The sequence below is a fragment of the Apostichopus japonicus genome, chromosome 12 (assembly GCF_037975245.1).
Source record: "Apostichopus japonicus isolate 1M-3 chromosome 12, ASM3797524v1, whole genome shotgun sequence".
In the NCBI taxonomy this organism is placed as follows: domain Eukaryota; kingdom Metazoa; phylum Echinodermata; class Holothuroidea; order Aspidochirotida; family Stichopodidae; genus Apostichopus; species Apostichopus japonicus.
The window spans coordinates 13,181,354-13,207,973 of record NC_092572.1 but is presented as its reverse complement, the minus strand read 5'-3'; the positions used below and the strand labels follow the sequence as shown (position 1 = coordinate 13,207,973).

The 26,620-nt window shown below is 35.3% G+C and overlaps 3 protein-coding genes across 26 annotated transcripts in view; 1 reads left to right on the top strand and 2 right to left on the bottom strand.

Annotated features, from left to right (window-relative positions):
* LOC139977050 (uncharacterized) overlaps positions 1–19,151 on the bottom strand; it is a 51,854-nt gene extending 32,703 nt beyond the window's left edge. For 3 of the 20 annotated variants that reach the window (XM_071986019.1, XM_071986022.1, XM_071986023.1), the window contains exons 1-2: positions 16,133–16,271; positions 12,936–13,035 (exon numbers count right to left, since the gene is read on the bottom strand). Coding sequence is in view for 2 of the 20 variants with exons in the window: in XM_071986017.1 (XP_071842118.1) it covers positions 19,014–19,057 (44 nt within the window). In the remaining 18 variants the exon portion in view is untranslated. Of the gene's footprint in view, positions 1–12,886; positions 13,036–16,132; positions 16,329–18,331; positions 18,454–19,013 lie in introns of those variants that run through there. The other 17 variants (XM_071986031.1, XM_071986032.1, XM_071986036.1 and 14 more) reach the window with 13 other exon arrangements.
* LOC139977273 (uncharacterized) lies at positions 85–16,809 on the top strand. The gene is made up of 15 exons (XM_071986559.1): positions 85–331; positions 796–1,134; positions 1,487–1,789; positions 3,321–3,428; positions 4,270–4,297; positions 5,372–5,493; positions 6,695–6,823; positions 7,277–7,387; positions 7,995–8,194; positions 9,009–9,128; positions 9,699–9,810; positions 10,232–10,319; positions 11,941–12,043; positions 12,842–12,924; positions 16,236–16,809. The coding sequence occupies exons 1-15, from the start codon at positions 313–315 to the stop codon at positions 16,330–16,332; spliced, it is 1,962 nt and encodes a 653-aa protein (XP_071842660.1). The 5' UTR covers positions 85–312; the 3' UTR covers positions 16,333–16,809.
* The window catches only part of LOC139977055 (uncharacterized), a 40,053-nt gene continuing 31,599 nt past the window's right edge, over positions 18,167–26,620 (bottom strand). For 3 of the 5 annotated variants that reach the window (XM_071986053.1, XM_071986052.1, XM_071986056.1), the window contains 6 exons: positions 25,845–26,260; positions 24,816–25,038; positions 23,006–23,285; positions 22,401–22,822; positions 21,601–21,834; positions 18,167–21,470 (listed from right to left, as the gene is read on the bottom strand). In XM_071986053.1, coding sequence (XP_071842154.1) covers positions 21,102–21,470; positions 21,601–21,834; positions 22,401–22,822; positions 23,006–23,285; positions 24,816–25,038; positions 25,845–26,146 — 1,830 coding nt within the window. In that variant the 5' untranslated portion in view covers positions 26,147–26,260 and the 3' untranslated portion in view covers positions 18,167–21,101. Of the gene's footprint in view, positions 21,471–21,600; positions 21,835–22,400; positions 22,823–23,005; positions 23,286–24,815; positions 25,039–25,844; positions 26,261–26,398; positions 26,586–26,620 lie in introns of all 5 variants that reach the window. The other 2 variants (XM_071986055.1, XM_071986054.1) reach the window with 2 other exon arrangements.

Genomic DNA, 26,620 nt, shown 5'->3' with positions numbered 1-26,620 from the left:
TCTAGCCACCTGGAGGCCTATACTAGCCCCCCCCCCCAGTTCTCACCCCCCCCCCCCCGCCTCATCACCAGAGTCGTAGCCTTCTCCCAGTTTACGATGTTTTAACTCCTCGGTCCGCCCTTACATAGTTTTGTTTTAGCAGGGATGTGTTAGTGAGATACATCCACACATCACTGCTCACCAGTACCCACAAGTAGTTCAGAACAAATGGTTTCACTTTGCGTGTCCGAATTTGAAGCATTCATCAGAACGTGTTAATCTGTGAGTGGATTAAGTACTCTATAAAGTTGTATTATTTGTTGTGTCATTAAAATGGCTATCGTATTACAAGGTAAGATCGTTGATGAACTTTATTAACTACTTATCTTTAACTCTGATTAATTTGAAGATGGTAATTAACTTAAATATAGTATTAAACCTTTATTTTAATTTCCATTGGCTACGAACAAACAATACGTAAATTTTTCAAGTAAATGCTTTGCTGCATCATGCTATAGATGGCCGCTTATGAACAGAAATGAGCTACGGTAACAAAATAAAAAATTTAATAGTTCATCGTTTTTGTGATATTCCTCAGTTTGTAGTATGTTACGTGATGTTAAGAACAAAGAGTTGCGTTAACAAGTTCGACTGGAAGCAATCATCGTGATGTTATGCTATGTTTTTGTTCTGTTAGTAAAAAGGCTATGCCATTTCAAAGTAGTTTCGTCGTTAAACTTATTTAGTCAATCTTACCATCAGTGTCCTACCTAATACTAATACTGTTGTTTGTTTTGTTTTCTGCTCCAAATGCAGCGTTGTTAGTTCTAGGAATTATAACTTGCAATGGAGTCTGCAAAACTGTTGGAGAAGCAATCATAAAACTGACAGAGCCAAAACAAGACGTGTGCCTGATTTGCCCAATTGCAAAGAACAAACCTAACTTGACCTGGAGTTGTGGACTGAAAAGGGAAAACTATATATACCGAGGTGAAGCGAAGACATCTGGGGTAGATGTTAAGACTGAACTAAATAACTGTAGTCCTGTCAATTTCTCACTCGGGTTTCCTAATATTCCAATCAATGTGAAATGTACAGAATACACATGTTGGAATGGAACGAAGGAGGTAGCAAGGTTTAAAATCAAGATACAGAGTAAGTTTGTTGTATATAGTGTTATTATTCATTAAAATGTGTTTCATTTAATTGGATCATCATTGCTATAGTAGCACCATTATTTCCTATGGTTACCTCTATGGGACTTAGCTCTGTATACCTCAATCCTTCTCTGAAACAGCAAACGGTGTTTAAAATAGCCATTAATCGTTCATGAATACTCACTTATCCCCATCTTCCCCTCCGTGGGTTATCAGCTCAGTCCACTGTTTAAGGACCACCGTTATTATTTTAACTTCAATTATAAAAATTGACATTTTCTTCAATATCCTAAACGGTTGGTAAATTATAGGAGAGAACTGAATACTTTTCTTCAATGATTTCTTAACAGGTATACCGACAATTACAATAAAACGCGATGAGGATCAATATGATAAGAGAGAAGAATCAACGGTGAACCTAACTTGCGTGATTCTCGGAGCTATCCAACCGTTCAATGTCACTTGGCTAATGAATGGCAATGTACAAGACGTACATTTGTTTCAACATAGCGGGAAAAGCGAAGAAAATGTCACTTCTAATGAAGCTTTCACTGTCAATGAAGAAAATGTGAATATTTCGTGTCTTGTTGACGGTCCTTATACGTATGGAGTTGCAAATATTTCAATTTCGCCGTCGTATTCTAAAGAGCAAAGTAAGTTATCTTTCTCACATAAAGTCTGTTACATGAAATTTAGTATTTAAAGTAAGAAAGGTTACAGAACTATATCGTCTCGAGAGTTCTAAATTCTTACATTACTACATACCACAGGGATCGTTAGAGCCAGGAAAACATGGGAAATGACACTCCAACAGGTTTTCGAAAAACTACAAATATGCTCCTTTTCATATATTGGTTTATAAAATTTCTAATAAAAAGCACCATTTTCATATTTAAACCATGACATGCCCCTTTTGTTGATAAATTAGCTCACAATAGTATTTACAAATTGTTCTTTGGTTGACTGGAGTGTAGTAAAGTCATGCAATTTCTGGTACAGAATCACAGATGGGGAGGTTTCGGGTTGAAATCAATGTTACTTTGGTTTGTTTACTCTCCCGGATTGATTCTTATAATTCTGCCTCTGAAATGTCACACTATCACTCCATTAAGTCTTCTTCGCGAGTTGATGCTTGTAAGAGGATCTGAAATACATACATACATTAACACCCAAGCCAAAAACATTTACGGTTTATATATGCATTATAATATGCGTGTATAGGCGCGTGTGATATAGCAGTAACCGTTCACTTTGTTAAATCATCAATTTAGTTGACCCATCAATGACGTTAGTCTCAACAACTGTTTTTTTTTCTGGCTAGGTGAAGTGCGTGATGGCTTTTATTGGAGGAGAGAGCCCATAAATTAAAGCTAAATAGGTGCACTACCGAGCATTTTAATGGCCATCGTCATGCCACAGTCGCCCATGAAAGCGCGACTAGCTAGGCGTAGCATAGTAGTAGCAACTACTACTATTAGGCTTGCGACTGTGCTCCCGCTGTTCAGCGGGGTTTCTTTTCTTCTTTTTTTGTCAATTTTTTTTTGTCTTCCGCGGTCTAGGTAGAGGCTTACGGGACCAGCCGCTCTATGTAACGCTTCATGTTTTAACACAAAAAGTGTAATTGAGCACTCTCATATTTACACAATGTGGATTGTGTTATAACACAAGAGCATATTAAAGCGTGTTACACTATTGACTATAAGCGCACTTACATACTATGTATCTCTTCGAGGTGGATGTCATTTGTGTGAGTTTTGTTGATGAGCAATATCAAGTAGGCCCCTATTCATTCAGAAAACCGTATTTAGAATGCGTAAGTGCGTGGGTTGCCTCTGCCATCATAAACAATATTGGATCCACATTATGATTATTGCTCAGAAGGGTAAGAAAGCATCATCACAAAAATATATTTGTTTTAATGGCAAACTAAAGTAATACATTCAAGTCAACTACATATGTCATAATTCATAATACTATAGTATGAATGCTTTTGAAAAATTACACGTTTAAGGGAGGAATCTTTATTAACCCAATGAAAGCGTCTCTTGGTACTGAAAGTGAAAGAAAAATAGAGTTTGTGTCAGACCATTAGATGTTTAGGAGTCATGCCCGTGAAAATAATAATATTGGAGAAAAGACTTCAAACCTTTTTGCTTTGAATCATTTGTTTCGCTTTCATTTCAGATGCGAAAAAAGGAAACACAACGCGATTAACTGTTCTATTTCTTATCGTACCTGTCTTATTTTGTGTCTCTATTGCAACGACTTTCGCTTTATACTACCAAAACAAAAGTAAGTATATATATTTACATCATACACCATATCATATCCTATCATATATATAATACATATAAGTGTATATATATATATATCTTTTACACTATAATATTTGTAGGTTATATGCCACTGGTATACTTTTTTCTTTAGCAAACTGTTACAGTGTCATTCATCTGAGCATGAAGGAAATGTATTATTTAGATGCAGTAAATATACGATATTTAACAGAACAGGTGTTATAAAGGATGAGGTTGAGCATAAAAGTAATTTTGATGTGCTGCAGACCCTTTAAATCCTCTGCATTATTCAGGATGTATCATATATCAAAATTAATATTTGGAATAGTTACACTTTAAAACAGTTGAGATTCATCATTTAGAGTGTCTGGACCTTGTAGTCTTATACACAAACCTTACCATCAGGTCTTCGGATGCAACACAAAAGTCAATGGTAAAGTATTATGAGTTTCATATCCTCAGATGACATGTTTATGATAAGTTAGAAATTATTCAAGGTGAAATTTTATTAAATGTCATCCAAGGATTGTCTCTTGTTTCTATGATTTTAATAGAGCATGTTTTCGTTGAGTTACTTATTAGAATTTAAAAACCAGCGGATTAACATTGTACTGAGGAGCAGACGTCATCACCAATTAAGTCTTAAAACAAAAGGAGCCTCCCAAAAATAGTAAGCGTATCATAGGCTAAAGGTGATTATTTTGAAGACAGGAATAGCTACGAACATTACTATCATCCTGTAGTTTTATTTTTCCTTCGACTATAATACATCAAAATTAAATTCCGCTTAACGTCATCCATTAATTCTTATAATTGTGTTACGCGTGCTTTATTGGCAGGACAACGAAATAAACGGCTTCATGTATGGTATGTGTTTCTTTCTGTTTTTTTTTTATTTAGACGTTCCCCTGAATTTTCTTCTACACCCATATTCATTGAACAAAACGCATACACGATATTCTAAAATCATTTGAATAACTTGATAGATAGAAATATGCCTTTCTTCCTTTTTTTTTCGTTTTTTTTTTCATATATTTTCCTCTCCTTTTTTTGGCCATTTTCGTTCTGTGACAGTGCAACTAGTTTCAATTCCCTTGTCCCAGAATACTTTAAAAGGTCGATTACGGAGTTTTGTTAAAAACTGAAACCACTCAGTAACCTTTATGAAAGTGTCAAAATCGTGCAACTGCCCTAGGTCCATACAGTACAAATCAGTACTGATATGTCCCCTAAAACAGGAAGGCTGTCGGACGAATTTTGCATGTTTCATACTGTCAGCTTAGTCAACAAGGCTCTCTTTTCATACGTTACAAGTCAAGGTGTATCAATTAATAACGTAACACAATATTAATGTTGACATGTTTGAAGACTATAAAAACACGAGTTAAAGAATTTTAGTCCAGCCTATTTTATGCTTCTTTTATTTTTGAGGAATTACCCTTCAGACATCTGAGGCTGTTTGACTTGGCCATATTTAGTATGACATGGCTATTTATAATGACTGGTTATTCACAATATTAACAGAGACCATTAACTCGCTTCATTCACTTCGTTAAGAAAGGATCTGGTGTTGAATGTTATTCAAACGTATTGTTGTTCATATGAAATTAACACAATTATAATACAATGGACTAAGCAATTAGCCTGAGGTGCCGACGTCACCGTTGACTAAGCCAAAAAAGTAGCATTCAATAGATCAATCAAATGTTAAAGCTGGATATTTCGAAAAGCGGGATAGATATTGAAACGGTACTATTGTCATATCGTTTTGCATTAATTATGCTACTACGCACATTAGTTCTAACATTATGCCAAGGTGTATACAACCGTTAAAAAGAACATTTATAAGCTATTGATGTGTCCATTTCAATAGAAATGCAATAAAAAAAATGAATGATCATTATTGATATGTTCTTAATCATCCGAATTGTGAACACGAAGCTTACCTCCAGCTGTGAATGAGTCTGTGGACACTAGAGCTGTTGCACCTGTCTATGATGATATCAAAGATGAGAAAGAAGACTCTTCGTATCTTACAGAAGGAGTACCGAGACATGTCTCACGTATGAATCATCCAATCCTTCCATCCATCGATTCATCCATTCATCCATACATACGTTTATCCATCCATCTATCCATCCACCAAACCATCCATCCATCCATCAAACCAACATTCTATCAATCCATCCATCCTTCCATCTATCCTTCTATCCCTCACTCCATCCATCCATCCATATATCCATCCATCCATTCATTCATATGTTCATCCGTTCATCCATTCATTCATCCATCTGTTCATCAATTCATCCGTCCATCCATTCATCCATTCATCCAAAAAAGTAGATATTATTTTAACAATAATGTATATTCTATGCTGTTAAATATATGAGAATAGAAAATATTTTTACCAGATGATGTTCCAATTTTTGACTATGCTTCAAAGACCAAAAAATGACAAAACCATTCAATACCATGTAACCAAGCATGTTAGCGTAAAAGGTCAGATTCTACATAAAAAAAAATAAGCTGTCTTCTTCTTAGCTCATATAACTCCTCATCCAATATAAGACAGGCAGAAAACCAATGGATACTTAAACTAAATATCAACGGCATGGGACTGAATAAGGACATGGGGATTTGGAATTTTTAGGAATAACGGTTCTCTAACGTTGTTTCTCTTCTTCTGTGTACAATGTTTTTTTTTTACTTCAACTTAAACTTTTAGCACTGAAGAGAGTCCCAGGCGTGTCTGGAAAAAAACGCTATGTATTATAAAAATAGTTTCTTTGGACAAATAGGCAATGAAACTTTCACAAAGATGCAAAAATTAAAATACGTGTGGTTGCAGTGGTTTGTAAAATAAGCTTCATATTTACACTTATATTATTGTCAAATTAAGGAGATAAGTTCACGCAAATTATATTGGCATAAACAATTGTGTGAACCTTAACACGTTTGAAACAAAAGGAATTAGGAAACTTAAATACTTTCAGTTTTAATTTATTCTCAAATTTGTTTGCCTATGAAAACAATTGAAAATTGGGAATTCAAGATATAAAAATTAATTTTATTATGATTTGGTTTTCCTTGTGTGCTCATTTTTATTTAAATTAAACATTGTTGAATTCCATTTCAATGTATATATAGATATGCAAATTGAGATATCTTTCTTTGATAATTGGGTAGTCATATCCGTCTTTGTGTGAAATAACTTTATTGTTCCTTCTGGTTCATACTGATGTTTCCTTCTTTTTTTTATTGCAGGCACAAATGATCGCAGTGCGCCATCTTTATTAGTTTGTTTGAAAACTACTACTTTGTTTAACTACTGGAGTGGTCAATACACAAATGACCATGTGGGAAACAAGAAGTGTTTTGCAAAACTTCTGTCAGGTATATAAATATTATAAAAGTCTTTACCTAATATATATAGAGGTACCTTTTCAATTTAGAAAAATTACATGTAGCATAGAGCATGTAGAGCATAGAGCATTACATGTAGCATAGAAAAATTACATGTAGCATATTGCCGACTGTCACTGATAATATGTTAATGATCGTAAGCTTTGCCTCATGACTATAATTGAACTATATATATATATATATATATATATATATATATATATATATATATATATATTATATATATATATGTATTTATATAAATATAGTTATATATATTTATATATATATAAACATATATATATATATTTATTTATATATACATAGATATAGATATATATATTTATTTATATATATGTATATATACAGACGTACGCTGTCTGAAACGAAAAGACACCAATGCATTATGTAGTTTTAAATGATCTTGGACTTTTTCATTCTTAGATTCGGCCACTGTTGACGAAGCGAAAGGGTTTCAAAAGCTTGCAAGAAGTTTAAGATTATTGAAAGACCATGTGAACCTCGTGCGTATAGTGTACATCTCTGCGGACCAAAGTGAGTGATTCGACCTTTCTTATTGTTTTATTAATTTTTATTTTAAACGTCATTTCAAGGCTGGTATAGGGTGCAAATAATTATTTCATTACATTACCATACAAGTAATATAGGAACAGCGATAAGATAATTAATCAAAGTTTAGTAGCAAATCAACGATATTTGTTTTTATCAACCATATCTGAAGTTATTGGCAAGATATCGAGATTGGGTTTCAACTACCTGTGTGAACTTTTTTTTTTCGTAATATGACTTTCACATTTTTTGTCATAGGAAAATACATTTAAGGTAAGGGGGTGAGTTTAATCGGAGGGAAGTTAATCCTATGCTTCCTATCTATTCCTGGCCGGATTTTATTCTTCAAGTTTGCTGAGTTTCGGACCTTCTCTCTTGCTCCCGCTCCCGCTTGCGCCCCCCCCCCCCCTCCAACTCCAACTCTAACTCCAACTCTAACTCCAGCTGTGACGCTGACTCTATCTTTAACTCACTCCCACTCCCACAATCTCTTCCACTCTCACTGACACTGTCACTCTCACTCCACCTCGCACACTTCTCTCTCTCTCTGTCATTGTAAAAATCTTTTTTCTTCTTTGTCAATTATCCGTAGTACCTTACTCTATATGCTACGAGTACCTAGAGCACGGATCTTTGAGAGATTTTATTATGTCACAGTGTGAGGAAGCCAGAGAGTCACGTGTTATGTCAGGAGGCGATGGACTCCAAGAAAATATCAAACTTCAAATGAGGAACATAATATATTTTGCATCAAGTATTACCAAAGGCATGGAATACATCTCAAGTCAAAAGGTATTCATTTTTGCTGACTATTGCTTGAATTATTATCATCATTCTTTATTCCCCTTTCCTGTTCGTTTTCTTTCATTTCATCTATTATAGCATCTGCGTAGCTTACAATGTGTAACAAATACTTTGAAACTGTAGATACTGATGTAACTTTGACAAGAATGCCATTTGTTTTTCTTCTGTCTTTCCTTCATTTGTTAACAGTATACAATATATAATCATACATGCGGAAACTACCAGATATACGTTTTACGATTAGGACTATTTCACTTAAAGCTTTTCTAGTAATTTAACACAATAAGTGTCAAACTGTACAACAAAAACGACTCCGGTAAATTACAGATCAGATAAAATGATCGAAATCCGTGTTACAATCCATGTTACAATGAACATTTATAATTGTTTTAATTCAAGCGTTTGAAGTAAGTATACAATTCATGTACAACTGTACAACCTGACAATACAACGGAACGTCTACGTTTAATAAAATGCCAGCTAGTCTACAGTATATGATCGAAAAGTGTCGAAGCTTATTAAGCAAATTACAGTTAATATCCATGTAGTGTTGGAATTATAAACGAACGTGATGTATGGCTTACTCCTTTCATCATCATGGTATTCATGTTTTCTGACTTCAGCCGCCAAATCCTTTGTTTAATAGAACATTCTTCTTAGCATAATGAGAGAGTATAAAAGTTTATGACAACCCCATGGGAGTCCTACCATACTTTTTGAATTGTACATGTGCAAGATTGGCATATGTTATTACTTTCATTGTAATACTGTTGTCCGTGCTTTCTTCTTCTTCTTTTTTTAGTTCAGCCATCCACTGCTTCGTTTAAAGAAAGTTCTTCTTACAAGAATGACAGAGTGCAAGCTTTATGACATCTGTCCTACTGAGACCGCAGCGGCCAAAGCTTTAGGACATATGAAAATGGTATGATGAAATGCTGCAAATAGTGTGCTTAAAGCAACCTGATAACATATGAATGGTATTTCATAAGTGACATTATTTCACATAGACACATTTGGGATACGAAATTATATCTGTTTCAATATCAATTTCTGTTTTCTTTTTAAGAAGTAATTTAGTATTGCCTTTCCCACTCCCCTGGAAGACCCATCATTTTCATAAAAAAAAACCACTAGTGCCAGGACACAACAATTATGCTTCTAAAAGTATTGCTCAGCAATCTGACTACTGGCCTAGTTGGCTAATCCAACTTTAGCTTATTCTATTTTAGCACTTTAAATAAGAAATGTGTGTATTTGTTCTGAACGAGAAACTTTGGCCGGCCATGATTCGAACAAACCACCTCCAGGATGCTAATTTCCATTCCTTCTAATGCCACCGCTTTTATCCACTCGATCATATCACTACTCAAATTACCATAGATTGAAAAATGAATGACAAGAGCCAAGCCACATCATGTCTGAAGAAAACTATATCTAAATTACATAAGTTGAAGAAGTCTTAGATTAAATCGTAATTATGCTTCCGTTCCAGGAACGTCAGTCAGTTGCATGGATGGCTCCAGAAACCGTGTTTAAAAGGCGTTACACAAAGAAAAGCGATATTTGGGGACTTGCAGTACTTTTCTGGGAACTCTTTTCTCTTGGTAAGTCGTCCACGTACTGTCTTAGAACGAACCATTACTTGTACATTGCAGGTACATTGCAATGGCGTGCGAAAATGAAAAGAAACAGAAACTCTACCGCCAACGGCATTCGGGTAAATACGTTTAATTGGAAGCTAACACTTAGTTGGGAGAGGCGGGTTAGTTCTTACATTCAGTCTTAAAAGAATTAGATCACTTTTCCCAGAACACATCAGGTGCGGATCCCAGGTGTGGTTTCGTCTTATAGCAAAATGGAAGAGTATTTATCAGTACAAACTTGTGTTAAATCATTTACCTAACGTATAGTCCAAAACTGTCTCAGATTGCACCATTCGTCTTAACTTTGAATTCGTTCTGTTAGAACCAACCCCCAACTCTCACCAAATACACCCCCATCTCCGTATATGGTTATTATTGACAGGTGATCTACCAATGGCCAACTCTGAAATCGAGCAGCGGATGAAAGATGGATTCAGTTTACCTCGACCATTGTATTGTCCCGAAATCATGTAAGATGACATTAACATATTCACTGTGTATGAACAAATGTGTACCACTCGCTTATTATCGTTAACGTATAAATCTTTTCTCCCGTGTCACAGAAACCTGTCCAATGACTGAAGATCAATGATAAAATTTATATCAAGTTATGGTTACATTATGTTGTACTCAAGTCACATGAAGCCCATGAGTTACAAATTGTTAAAACATTGTTGCCTTTGTTCTGGCATTGCTTTCTGTATCGCATTTTAAAGTAACGATTGAAACAATGGAAATGGACTGTCCCCAGAGTAACTCTATCCATTCAGTGTATTGTACACAATGCATTCCACCCATACCCGACTTTACACGACAGTATAAATATGCTGGTATGAACTTGATAATGTAAAAAATAAAAGTATACATCACACTGATGTTACACGATATGTCATACTCTGTAAATGTAATCAACATGTAGACATGTTACCAGCACCATCGTATGCTAAAAGACGGTATGCTCAGTACATATAGACATTCTACAAAATGAGGTTATAGCACAGATAGTAAATCTAACGTATAAGCTTACAAATGGCTAGTTTGTATTGTGTAACACCATTATGTGTCTTAACGTTTCATAATGGGTGTGATAATATGTCAGCAATCTATCGAATCCAACTGTTCACTTCTCATTTAAAATACTTATTTCGACCCGATAGTATTTGAAGCAAGTTTCCATTTAGACTAAAATTTGTGATTACCAGGCTTTGATACTCTATCGCCAGCATCGGTTTGGCAAATTTAGAAAGTCCAATAGGATTGGTCATTGAACAGTAGTGAGCTATAATATTGTGTATTGGTTTGGCTACTTGCAATCATTTAAAGATGTGTAAGAGTTGATAGTTGAATGCATATCGAAGTACTATATTACTCTCTAGACATGAGTCATTACGGGATCTTCTAGGATCACAGACGTGGTCTGCAATGTTATGTGGGTAGCTGTTCTTGAAAAGCTTTACCTAGGCTAGTATCATCTTCTTGTGGATTTTCTTCTAGCACGATGAGACATTAGGAATGTCTATTTATGTTTTAATCAAAGTGCAACCCTCATGTAGAAATAGTATATGTTTATAAATGTATGAAATTCTGTTGCCAGATGCATCTACAAAATAGTATCAATTCATATTCAATATGTATCAATATATTCATGATATGCATGCTACGTGACTATGATTATGACCACAACGAGTCTAGCAATTTGGCAGCTAAATCAGCTTAAGGCCAACAAAAGCTTCTATTAAAGGGTGTGAAGACTCGCGCAAAAAAAGTTGTAACAGAAGTGTTAGACACCACCATCGATCCCAGAAAATACACACACAGCTTATTACCGTCGGTAATTAGACACTAGTGTACAGTCAGTACATACAGCTGCGGTCAATACCCACAGCAAAGTGTATACACGATACAGCGATGGACATCTCAGGTCCAGCTAAAGTCGACTGTTGTTGTTGTAACACTTTATATACTATTATAAGACATCTTCAAAGCTTTCCACTCAATGATCAGATGGAGAGACATTCAGGAGGGGTTAAAAGAATTTCATGTGATTCAACGATTAACCCAAATCATACTTTTCTCATTATTTTGTTGCAGGTATAACGTGATGAAGTCATGTTGGAATCGTCGGCAAAGTCAAAGACCAACCTTCAAGCAGATACAGAGTCACATCAATGGTGTTTTCAAATATCTGCAACAGGTGTGCTGACAAAAATTATTCTTTTGGAGTATCCACTCATTTCTTGCACAGATATCATGCCAATATCAACACATATTGTTTTGTTTAGCTTTTCTTTCACTAAATGTAAAATTAAATCAAATTTACAAAGGAATGACTACACGGTAATACATAGAATAAAAGTAGAACGAAAGTATGGTTTCTTATTGTAAAGTGTGCTGCAAAAATTATTTCTTTGAATTATCTACGCAATTCTTGCACAGATATCAACACAAACTTTTTGTTAGCTTTCTTACACTGTATAATATTGTATTAAAGTCAAAAAATGAATTGCTACGCGGTAATTAATATGATACGAGTAGAACGAAAGTATGATTTCTTTTTTTAGGAAAGGGTAATTAATTTTTTGCTGACATCTTTAGAATAACATGTAACTTTAAAGCTACAGTTAAAATTTTCGAAACCTCCCAATGGCATTATTGAACTGTAAAGGAAATATAACATATTTGTATATTATTTAAAGTAAGTTCGAGCATCCCAACCATCATATGCTTTTAGTTGTTTATATCAACTATATTTAATTTCAACTTTCAACTTAGTTGGTATATAACATGGAGATAGCTGAGTTTTCAATAAAAAAATCGAATACAATTTCACTCAGATGATAAAATGAGAGATATCACAGATCAGATGTAGACATTACCATTCCATGCAGATATACTTATCGTCGTTAGTTTTCATACTTTGTATTTCGTCAAGTTCTTCAGTTTGATACCCTTCAATAAATTGATGTTAATTTATTTTTCATCCATATTTCAGGAAAATGAAACGTCATCTGTTTCAGACAACCAAGCCGCCACTTACTTTGTTTTGGAACAAACGTGTTCTAAGGATTATAACATGTAAGAGTTACCTCATGAGCTTCCCTGCGATTTAGTATTTTTTCAGTAGATTAAATCTTCAACTTGGACCAGCTCTCTTTGACCACATTCTGTTCACACTCTAGTATGTGGCTGTTGGTAGTCAAATAAACCATATACATTCAGTTTTAGACCTGTACAGAGGAACCGACGTTATTGTCAATTAGCCTTAATTCGGCATTCCAGGGCATTCCAGGAATGTTGACATATTGGAAAACTGAACGTTTTAAATACCGGAATGGGTATAGCATCATTACTGGCAAAATGTATCTTGGACTTTTACATATAAAGACTAAAATATTCCATCCGTCAAGCAGTACCACTTATTATATAATGTCAATGGCTTTTCTCGGGTTCATTTTCTATAAGAAACGTTACCCAAGATATAGCCAGGACTCTACATCGAGACTTGCCAATATCGACCATGGATGTTATCACCAGTTTAGCCATGTATATGCCTTAAAACATAGAAAATGATATTGAAAGTTGTCTGTAACAGTACTTTAGTAGAGGCAGAGTGGAAAACCATTAAAATTTATAAGGTCGTTAAAGCTGGTAACGACTAATTAACTTCTTACTGGTGGGTCATTCCGTGTCAAATCACGGATGGCTGTTGCTGCACCCTCTCCAAAAATTCCCAAACTGTTTGTATGATTGGACCACCATGAAATAACCATATTCTGAAAATTTCAGTTGCATTGATTTACAATTGGCCAATTAATCACACTTTGAAATTCCGCAATTTGATGCCACCATGGCATTTTGGCTATTTCCTGACTTTTGAGGTCTCATTTCTCAGCAATTAAACATTCTACTACCTTTCTATTGCATATGCCTATTGAGTCTATCCCATAGAACATGAAAATAAAAAATTAGGCTACAAAAATATTGTCTTGTGGAGTTAGGTCAACCTAAAAGTGTCAAAACATTCGATTTTTGTACTTTTTTACTAAAAAATGTGCCATTTTTAGTGATGAATTTCTCCTAAACCATTGCTTCAGGGTACTTGATTCTTTCAATCCCATAGAACAGGAAAATAAAAAATTAGGCTACAAAAATATTGTCTTGTTGAGTTAGGTCAACTTAAAAGTGTCAAAATATTCGATTTTTGTACTTTTCACTAAAAAATGTGCCATTTTTAGTGATAAATTTCTCCTAAACCATTGCTTCAGGGTACTTGATTCTTTCAGAGGTTATTATGTTTAGTACAAACATTACAAAATAATGATTACAATGCTTTCCTATAATACGTTTGCAAGTTGTGCAACTCTAAAGTTGCTATATTCATGCTGCGATTCAGCATGAGGTAGGGGTATTGATGCCAATTTTTTACCAAAGTAACCATGTTAGAGCTGCCAGGGTTTTATTCTTTAATTACACTGAGTGCCATGAGTGCCAGAATATTATGTTTAAACCTAACACTAATATAAACACTGTACATATACACCCAGTACAGTGTATGTACTGTACACACTGTACATAGATGCATGTACTAGTTGAAATTCATTTTATAGTAAAGTCTTCTCATTTAACCATTTGTATAGGTACAGTGTGTATATTAGTGTTAGGTTTAAACATAGTCTTCTGGCACTCATGGCACTCCGTACATATACACCCAGTACAGTGTATGTACTGTACACACTGTACATACATATGTATGTACTGTTGAAATTCATTTTATAAGTCTTCTAATTAAATGAATTCAACCAGGAGCAGACAAGTACATTGCAAATAGTATTTTTTTAATATGAAATTAAAAACTGCACGGTATTGAATTGAATATCCTTGAAGTACAGTACAATACCCAGGCTCAAAACACATGGAACATCAAAACAGGCAAAAACGTTTTTTGTAAAATTCCCAAACTTTGAGGATTTTTCATTTCAAAATAAGGCAAAACATCCTCCTGAAATTTTTTGTACAAACAGGGTGGTACTATATCTCTTCCAGAAAAATTTATCAGATTTTTTTCAATTTGACACGTTTTGAGTTATTGGCCGTCAAAGACGACCTCTTTTGTACATCGGAGCAACTTAACAACTTCATAAATTAATATTGAGAACAGCTAGAACCCTGAAATTTGTTTAGGTGTAAGAACTTTATACTAATAATTAAAGTATAAAACCCTGGCAGCTCTAACATGGTTACTTTGGCAAAAAATTGGCATCAATACCCCTACCTCATGCTGAATCGCAGCATGAAATAGCAACTTTAGAGTTGCACAACTTGCAAACATATTATAGGAAAGCATTGTAATCATTATTTTGTAATGTTTGTACTAAACATAATAACCTTTGAAAGAATCAAGTACCCTGAAGCAATGGTTTAGGAGAAATTTATCACTAAAAATGGTACTATTTTTAGTGAATAATTATAAATATTTTTATTATAAATATTTTTAATAAATCGAATATTTTGACACTTTTAAGTTGACCTAACTCCACAAGACAATATTTTTGTAGCCTATTTTTTTTATGGGATAGACTCTATATGCATCTGTAATAAAAAGGTAGTAGAATGTTTAATTGCTGAGAAATGAGACCTCAAAAGTCAAGAAAATGTCAAAATGCCATGGTGGCGACAAATTGCGGAATTTCAAAGTGTGATAAATCGACCAATTGTAAAGCAATGCAACTGAAATTTTCAGAATATGCTTATTTCATGATGGTCTAATCATACAAAAAGTTTGGGAATTTTTCAAAGATGTCGAACTACAACATACCCCAAAATTTGGTGATTTGATATGGAATGACCCTGCTTCATTGTACAATCATTAAATTCAAAGTTCAGTTCGTTTTTGTTCTGTGATCTCTGAAATGTTTATGAAACTTCATAACTCTCGCTCTGATAAGCATTTTGCACAGTATATTATGTCAAGTACATTGCGGATGTTAATAAAAAACCTTTTGAGAGATTTGTAAAGCTTTGAACATCAAGTTATTATTAGATCTGCAGTAACTAGTTTGTTTTTCTTTGTTGAAGTGGATTGCACATATAGTCCTATCGTAAGATCTGTAATATTGGGTTAGAATGTCGGTATGTCGGTATGTATTCTAGAAGAAATACTAACATGTGGGTCAGTCTTAAGAAACTACAACGAGGTACCTCAATCTATTTAACATACTTCCAAAGTAATATATGACAAGTTGATATAACAGTCACGTGATAATGTCAGCACAGCTATACTTACACATTTTTTATCTTCACGAAGCGAACTATGTAGACTATGCGCTTGTATCAATGGACTTAGTTTTTCTTTAGCCGGCGTTATAACACGTGTAGTTTATTTTCAGTTGTTGGTCCTTTCTGAGAGTATTCCAGTGTTCCAACAAAATGGTTTCGTCTCAGTTGAAGAAAGAAAACACGACAGACCAGGCTCAAAATGGCTAGTGTAAAAATAAATAACTTTCGGACAAGGTTGAAGTACAAATATGTATAGGATGTTCATATAGGCGTCTTTTTACGTTTGACGTTTTACGTTCGACGAGAAGTGTCCAAATTATGAAAGCTAGAATTCCCTTAATTTTGTACCAATTTTCGGGGATTGTTTCTCGTAAAACCGTTATGGTACCAAATGTGCAAAACAATTATTTGATAAATTGTTACCATGTTGGTTAACTCGTCATAGGTATTCCCTTCTATAAATCCGAACACAGCCTTCGTGAGTCTTACTTAACCGTCAACACATAGCAAAATTTGTTACGTTCGCATAATTTGAGTCGTAAGACTCAACAAAGATTATCGAATGACCCCAAAGAGTATCTGTTATGTATTATAGTTAATAATTATGTGTTTTAAAAGAGCTGTAGATTGGCAATACAGAGCAAGTGATACGCCATCTTAATAAACATGATTCGGAACTTTTAACTAACTTGTTACAGTCATTTATACTTGTTTTGTCCGGAGTAGGACACGACAGTATTATTACGTCGAAAGAATATATTATATTGGCTGCTTTCACTTTACAAATAATTTCCGACGGATCTTGTGAACGAGGTAATTGAACTCATTATTATATGTAAACTCAAATGGAACAAAAGTTTCCTGTCTTCATAATAAAAAAAAATCCCCCAAAAATCACTAGACAGTGGCAAGTGACTCAATTGCCATGAATTGATAGCATTATATTCAGTTGTAGCAGTGAATTACCTAGTGTTAACCACGCATCCTTCTGCCCTACCCCGGGTAAAACTCAGGGGTATAGCACCCCTTCCCCACCTCACTGGCAGACAGTATATATATTAAAAAATTCGTACCTTACAAGACAGAAACATTTAACATGTATATGCTGCACAACCTAAACAGTCTTAAATTCTGCAACATTGATTCAAATGTGGCACCAGTTTGCTTCTAAGCAACCTCCATTCTACCAAAATTTCACAAAGGGGATGGGGAAACCTTACTTTAGACAACCCCTCACCTGGACAACCCCCCCCCCCCACACACACACACACGCACACCCACATCACCACCACCATAACAATAAGAAGTGATTGCGCCCATGGAAATTAACACGTATTCTATGAAGGCATGCAAAGTGATTGTAACTTTTTTAATCGAACATGTGTTTTTCAAACACTGTATAGGTACGCCTAACTAGGTACTCATGTTAACCGCCTCATATTAACCGTCGTATTATTATAGTTGGTTCTGTATCGTGACTAATGCTATGAGCCAGGCAGGATATAGCCTACAACCACTTTCATTTCTGCTGATCGGATGGTATTGTTGAGACTAATCATACCGGATGCTTGCGGCGTACTGTCAGTTACATGTATGAATGATGTTAGTCATACCCGGATGTTCAACATGGAAATACACACCCCCAGAAAAGAAAACCTCTATCGTGTGTGTTGACCTAATTATGGACCTTATTTGCAGCCTAAATATGTCTTGAAATGTACCATTTCATGTCAAACCTAAATTTCTCTGAGGATCTCCGATCCCTCAACATGAAAGTTGACTTTAGTTATCCAAAGGTCAGGCCCTATCCTTGTTTACATTCCTAGCACCGTCCCTGTACGATGCAGTTAATACGTTAGGCTTGCACGTAGTACACTGTTCACATGGATCTTCGCCCACCTTCCTTAGCTTATGGGTATTGACCGAATGATTAACAACGTTAAACTGCAACCTAGATGGTATCAAATTTAGTTGACCCTTTCCAAATTTATTCACTATTTCTAATCACATAATAAAGGTAAAAACAAGGGAAAGATTATCATAATTTTGACTTCTCCTGCATTAATTAGTAATTAATGCATTATTATTATTATGTGGTTACGACAGATTAGCTACATTCATCTACAAGAAGCTTTTACGCCATTAACTATGATATTTAGTAATACATTCAAGTTCATCTTAAAGGATAATCATAATGTAGGCCTACCTGAAAGCCATCGTTAATGACTACTGTTTAGACCACGGAGCTACTTGCAACCACGCTTGTACTAATGCAACATACAGTGATTTCAGATATTTCCAGTTACAACGGTCGTTCACGTATGTTATATACTAGCTACTGTATTGTGCAAATATTTCAGACAATACACAACTCTCAACCAGGTTACCGATTTTATAATATGTTAATATACTTTATTAAGGTTTTGTTTAATCAATAACTCAACACCTGTTGAGTGAGCATATGTGGTGAAAACGAAAATGACACTTTCACTAATCAAACTCAATTTTCTACTAGTGATATGTACTAGTGACTATATATATATATATATATATATATATATATATATATATATATATATATATACAACTGAATGTTTCCACTGGCAGCGAATTGAAAATAAATCTTCCAAGCCGTTATTGCAGTACCTGTTTTCCTCTTAAACATGTATAGCCTGTATTTTGCCAATTGTAGAACGTGCTGCATGAATTAGGCCAACGACAGTGATATTGTAGCGTTATAGCCTACCTACACCGTTTGGCCTACACTGCTGCATTGGAACTAGCTCTACACACTTTAACCTACATCGTTTTACGTGAAAAGCAATACAGATTCAGATACGTACACGAACGGAATTTACCACTATAGTTTATGATAAGAATATGCTTACCTTGTGCTAGGCTGGTCGCACCACAGTATACTCATTATAGTCATAATAATTTTATATAGTATATACAACTCGTGTGACTACCAGTGTAATTTCCGGTGTGCACTCATCCATGCAAGAAGGAAATGCTTTTGGGTAAACTATACATCGGCACTACGTATATGCCATATGCATGTACAAATTTCCTCACAATATATAAGTATACTTTGCAATCGCTTCCTCCATGTATCTTTATCGGGGGGGGGGGGGGAGCTTGAGGGGACACATTTCACGATGGGTGGAGGACACACTATCAAATGCCCTCCCCCCCCCCCCCCCTCCAACACACACACACACACACATTTGGAAAAGAATAGTGTCGTTGCTCTATTTGGTTAGGGCTTCGGATCTCAAGATTCATACCATCGAATATTATAAGGTCAGTTCTATGAAAAGTAACTGCTATTTTTCACATTGGTAGACCTGCAGCTTTGTCTGTTTGTCGCGACGAGCGAAACTTGAGATTTATCGCACTTAGTTTATTTTAGAGCCTTTCTGGAAAATTACGAAGATGTCATAGAAACATTAGTTACAGCATCAGCTGAGTTCGGCACCAATGTAGCATCCAGAGCCACAGGAGTGAGAGTATATAGAGTATATATATATATATATATATATATAGCATGTCCAAATTTATATAAACATTGCGGAACTAATTTACTTAGGCCTATGTCCAAAAATAATATGAGCATGTCCAAACAATGTGAGAGTTTCGATTTTGGACATGCCTATATTATTGTAGACATGCCTTTATTGTTTTGGACATTTTTGATACATATGTCATTCCTTACATTAATCATAACAAGCTTACTTTCACGTCAAACAGCAGTGAATGACCTTAACCTATATCACTGTTGTATCAACCCTACCAAAATACGTCCTCTTTCGTATGTATTTGTACACGTTATTTGGCAACACATGTATACAGAAATGCAACGAGAGAAAACTATCAAGACAGCTTTGGAAATGGTTGATAGTAATATCCCTAATGACGTTAGTTAGAGAAATTCAAACCGCCAACTGATATATCGTTTCCCCATAAAAAGAATACTTTTATTACGAAAAGTCACTCAAGACAGAGCCTGGACACGAAAACTAAACTAGGCCTACGAAACTGATCCTAATGACTCTCAGCTGCAGTTCCGTTACATCGAGACAGTAACCTTCTAATCATGACGATGTTATACGTCCTTGGATAGACCGTATAGGCTACTACATATGAACTTAGCCGAAAAAACATAAACAAAGCCATAAACGTATACACTACATGTTATGACCACGAGTCACAAATTGCAAGGCTGTGCGAAATTGCAAGGCTGTGCGAAATCCCCACCCCACCCCCCCCCCCCTCTCGTCTCAGTACTGTATCATAAATATTCAGCTGTAACCAGATACACATAGGCCTATGCCCACCATGTATCATTGTGGTTGTGCGCAGTTCCACTGGAGTAATTAAAGTTTCCACTATGTTTAGTGAATGGGAAGGTGTGGTTGTAAACGCCACCCACCCCGGAATTCACGCATGTTGTTCAATATGAAGAAAATGTGGTGCACAGTAGCCTACCCCATGTTGTGCCGTCAGTATGTACCTGTTTCCTTCATTCTTATAACAAAAGTTATTGCTGCTAGTACTAACGATATTGACATTCATAGTCACTGTCAGAAGATTTGCTGCTCAAATAGGGCAAAAGTTTTGTGTTTGTTTTGGGTTATTTTTTTATCTCGATTATTTCCCCCATGTTCTATATTTATTTTTAGTAACCCAACTGGTTACTTTTGTAGTTCCAAACTATTTTAACCAATAATACATTCAGCTTCTCTGAACTGTATTACTAGCTGCCAGAGGGAATTTAACAGGTTACTGCACCTCATCGCTGCATCAGAGCACCGTTCGTAATTAAGACCTAAGATAATTCTTAAATACTAAGAAAATGTCTTCTTGTTCAATCATTATGTCACATGCTTTGAATAAAAACTTAAAATCATTATTACATATATCCACCTGTCCATCTTACTTTTTGCTTTTATTCAACACACACAAAAAGTCAGTTTTTACTCAGTCTTTCTTTCCAATAAGCTGAAATTGTTTCCTGGAACGGACTTGGCAAAAGCCAAACCATTGCTTCGTCCATCAAGGTATGTTTCTACTACCTGAATACTCTCTAAATCAAACGGATCCACATCGTACGGGTTCTTGGATAGCACCACTAAGTCAGCTTTCTTCCCTGGTGTTATCGACCCTAGGTCGTGGTCTCTATGTAACTGCCAAGCAGCATTGATGGTGTAGGCCTTCAAAGCTTCATGGATGGAGACGCGATATTCTGGACCGTATGATGTGGTCGGGTCATCTCTTGAACAACGAGTTATAGCCGTCTTCATGTTAGAAAATGGACTCGCTTCCCCTGGAAAAGCAGGATGGTCCTGTGGATAGGTATCAAAACGTGTTAAATCTGGGAAAAAAGATACACTTTTAAGTTAATGGAATTATTGCAATCAGGATAATGCGGCCACAATTTGGATAACAAAAAAACCGTTCTTTGGCTTGCCTTACCTGATGAATTGTCCATTTTATGCCAGCCTTAGTTGCCTCAGAGAGAGGAGTCCATCGGTTCACTCTTTCGCCGAATATCTTAGTTTTATAACTTTCAGCATAAAATCGGAGATGGTCAATGAAAAATGATATCGTTATATTAGACTTTGCGGCACGATTGAGTTGTTCTACAGTGGTGAGCCCACAGTGTTCCATACGATGTCTGTTGTCATTTTTACCATCGCTACCGATAGCCTAAAACAAATGAAGGACCAATCAATATCAGTTAACATATTCATACAATGGGACTACAATTGGTATTCATTATTTTCATTAAAAAAAACGTTTCTAATTCACGAAAAGGTTTTAGAACCTACAATAGGAGCATTTCTAAATGCAGTAAATCTTTTCAAACATAGTAGAAGATCCAACTAATATAATAATCTTTCTTTAAAAAATTTCGTCAAGAGAGGAAGACTTAACTAATGGAAGAGTAAGGCTGAAACAATATGAAAGACAACTGTACCACATATGCTGAAATCCGGGAAATTGGCATGCCATTGAAATTCAGTTGTGCTTTCAAAAAACGTTGTAACGTTAATTACATTCTTGTTAATGTTGTCATATTGGTCCAATAGTTAATATTTGAAGACCGGAACCTGTTGACGCTGACAGGTATAAATATTAAGTAGACTACATATTTAATATGTGCACTTACATTTAAGCAGCTTAAGATATTGTTGCAACGCTTATCAATATTTTCTCATACTTCCAAAAGACGAACAACATGTCAACTCTTATGGCTATGGTTTTAGTTTTACCTGTTCGTAAGCCTTAAGGACTTGTTCCGATGCCCTCTCACCGTGGCTGTGAATCGCTACCTGTATTCCTTGTTTATCATAAAACTTCATGGCATCGACAAGAGCATCTGATTCCATATTCAGCTTGCCATAGTTAGGAGCCTTTGGAAAACCAAGAATCTTGGTGAGATAATTCTCCAAGTAAGGTTCCATCACCGCTGCAGAACCACAATGAGGAGAACCATCCGCCATCATTTTAATTCCAGCAATCCACAAGCGATCCTTGATCCAGCTCTTATCTCGCGCCAGGGTTGAGGGTGTCAATAGTTCCTTTCCGTGACATGATGGAAGGTTATTGAGACGATCTGGACAAAACTCATCCTGAGACGGTAGTGAACTCCTCAGATCATGAGATATTGACGCATGCTCTAGGGTATAGAGCGCTTTAGAAGGGGAGATAATCATTTCAGTGGTTAACAATGCACTAGAAATTCAATTATTTTGTATATTAACTGTAAACTTTAATCTGTATGTAGATGAGCATCATATATGATGCCAAAAAGGTGCATAAATGAAACATTATAAAGTGATAACTATAAATAAATTGGGATTTAAATATTATTTACCAAGGCGAATAGGACATTCAGATTCACAGGCGAGGAAGACCAGAATCATCCGCAGAAGGTTGTTTGGCATGAAAGCCAGTTCCGTCATTGTTGTAAATCCTACAGAAGAGTAAAACCGCCATTGGTCTTTAAAAGATTTCAACAAATGTTCAGGACTTGGTTTGGGGTACGCGTTAAACAATAAACGCATCCCTGGAAACTCGAGAAACTGACCAGTAGCTTTCGATGCTTCATCCCTAACGATCTTACCTCCAACTGAGTTTGGGGTATTCGTATCAATCTGAAATGAGCAACAATACAATCACAAATTAACCACAAAGGCATTTTTTCTCACACGTTTTTATATCTGCAAATTCTTTAACATACGTTAAATAATATACTCAGTTGAATAGCATAAAGAGTTGAATGTGCGAAAGGACACAAACTCAAACTTGCATATTTACTTTTTTTGACAGAGATATATTCGTAAAGAACAGCTCCAATCAAGCAGCTAAGAAAAATCTTGGGAGATGTCCTGTTATCTCTGGAAGCTGTTACTTTGCAAAAACATGTTGCCTTAATGCCACTATAGGATTTGAAAGATTTTTTTTTTAATTACTTTTTTAATTTGATTATTTTAATGTCAAATATGAACAGTATTGACACCAAACTATAATTTCATCTTTAGGTCATACTAAGAGGTGCTATTTGTTCTATTTAGCATTTGCAAAGTCCATCTCCACTACATAAATCAAAATATAATTGCAATAATGAAAGAAAAACATATACAAAAAATGAAGCAAATGCGGCTCTATGATCTCACATTCTCGGAGTCTCCAACCTTTGTGTGTAAAGGGACATATAATCTGTGCTATATGTGAAAATGTTTTCTTAACTACATTTTTGGGAAGTGGTTAATCCTATTATTCTCTCACACTGACCGAAAACGATGGTTTGGGTTTGTGGTTCCTTTCTATGATACCACACTTGGTCATTGCGGAACAATTGTACTTGATACATACATGAAACTTGTCTGTTGATGTCAACGCAAAATCATATGAGGAATGATCCTGATATCGGGCTTAAAATTAGACTTTGATAACAAACCCATTTTCATAAACTACATTTCCTTACGAAAACGAAACGCTTTACTGGACTAATTAGCTGCTATTTAGAACATCATCGCGAGTATCCAACTTATCCCAACTTCATGAATAGAAGTTGTCGTTACCATCTGATGTTACCAATTTAATGCTTGTGCATGTGTAATGTCTACTGTGCAATTTAGCGATGACACGTAATTTTCAGCTCCACAACGAAGGAAGTTACAATACCTTTAGTGTTCTAATATTTTCCTTTTTATTTCGTACACTTTTCGTAATTTACAGATTTCAGACAAAGATAAATTCAATATTGATTCCTACAAAAGAGATTAATTTGCCTTGATCAAAGGCAGAGATACTTCGATCGGCAATCCTTGTTGAACAACAACGTAGACACTAGTATTTTCGAAATCATTCAAAAGGTACTAAACAAAATCTGTCAAACTATTGGTAATCTCGCTACAAGAGTTCACTAAAACATCCCTTCCGCTCCACCCTTAACTTTCCGTAAAAAAACAGGTCATAAAGTAATCCCGGAAGGGTGACTGAGAAGCTACGAAACAAATAAAATATCTAGATTTCAAAAGGCAAGCGAACGCTAAAAAGTAACATAAAGCTAAGAAGAAACAAAACATGAAATGAGATGAGATGAAGAAAACATTACAAGATATCAGCCTGAAGGAAATCAGAAACCTGCTACTCAACCTACTAAGGTAGTGAAAACTTACTTTGGCTGCGTTCATCGCAGGAGTATTTGCCCAACACACGTGCCAATTCTGACCAACTATAACAATTGGTACCGTTGAAGAGTAATTTTCGTCCAGATGAGTTGCGCTTAATTCGGGCAAATCAGGAATAAGTTCTGGGTCCCAGCCGACAAAGAGGGCCCATTCATCAGGCTTCACTTCATTCAATCGTTTCTTAATCGTATTTGACACTTCTGCGTAACTCCTAATTGTTGTCGAAAAAATTATCGAATATATTGTTGAGAAAATGATGGAAAAGACTTCGCTAAGCGTGCGCACGTCAACGGAATTGCGCTTTTCCGCTTACATTTAGATTCACGCTTGCTTAGCCAGAAAGTTTTTAACAGTTTAACCTGCATATGTATAAAATTGACTGTTATGTACTATGATAAAACAATCAAAATGGTTCTGAAATACTACCTTACCTTCGATAGATTCACTTACATATGCAATTATTGTTGTTGCTTTAATTTTATTTAAAGTAAAACATTCGGATTCATTTTAAATTCTCAGTGCCTACAATTTTAGGTTTCAACTTTTGGGGCAATTTTTTTTTACTCAGAGGATTAAAGATTTCTACATTACAAAGAATAATTTTCAGTTCAATATATTTAGTGATCATTATGCTGCAAATTGTTAAATAGATGACATTTCATATATAATAATTTTATTACTTTGCAGCAAAATGGTAAATTCTTATTTTATTATATTCAAGGACTTTGTCTTTTGTTGCAAATTGATCATTTGATCGTGTATTTGAAAATTTAAAATTTACAGAAAGATCGTGACATCTCAACGACACTATCACATTTCCATAATTTGCTTCAAATTTTTTGTACTGATAGCAGCAAAATGATTAAATTGCTCACATGTTAGATTCTAGATTTTTATCATATTTTGTTGCATATTGATAAGACGTGGTCACTGAACAACTAATCATTTCGATGAAAACTATATTTACTGAAAGATTTTAACGTTTGATAACACCTTTACGTTTCTATATTGTGTTACCTGTGTTTAACTCCACCGATATCCTTGTATAGACTCCGATTTTCAGCGGTTATGCATGCATGCTGGTGAGGCTCTATAAATCCCGGCATCAGGGTTTGACCGCTCAGAAAAAAAACCTGAGTTTCGTCTCCGACAAGTTCGAAAATATCTTTTCGCATTCCTACTTGTAAGATTTTACCATCAGCCACTGCTACTGCTTCTACTGTCGGACCGGAACAAGAGGCATCTTTCACTCCAGTTGCATCTTTGTCCATGGTGATTATATCCCCACCGTAGAATATCAAATCGGCCTTTGAAGTCATCGTGAACAATAACACAGTCTACAGAACTTGTAAGGAGAAAGATTTGGGAACGGAACAGTTTCCAAGGAAAGAAGACTTGTTAGAAGGTTTACTTGTGTTGACTATGTTTGGTACCTGAAATAGAAGAAGATATATCTTATTTTGAAAGCGCACTCTATATTTTGGTAGCCAATATATCTTTATTGTGACCCATTGGTTGTTTTGTATGAACGTCAGTGAGTGTTGCGATGTGTATGTTAAGGTTGAACTTACCTTTAAAGTGACAAACATACTTCTCAGTGCATGATTCCAGTCCGTACACATATATTTGTGTGTTTATACTGACCTCTAAACTCGGATCTTTTCCTTTGGTACTCTCACACTTCCTTTTTGACTCGTAGTATAGAAACTATTGTATCATTGCGTAGTCCAACTAGTGCTTAGGTTTGCATTCTCCATACTGAGGAAAAGTGCCAAAAAGTACAAATCGTGCAC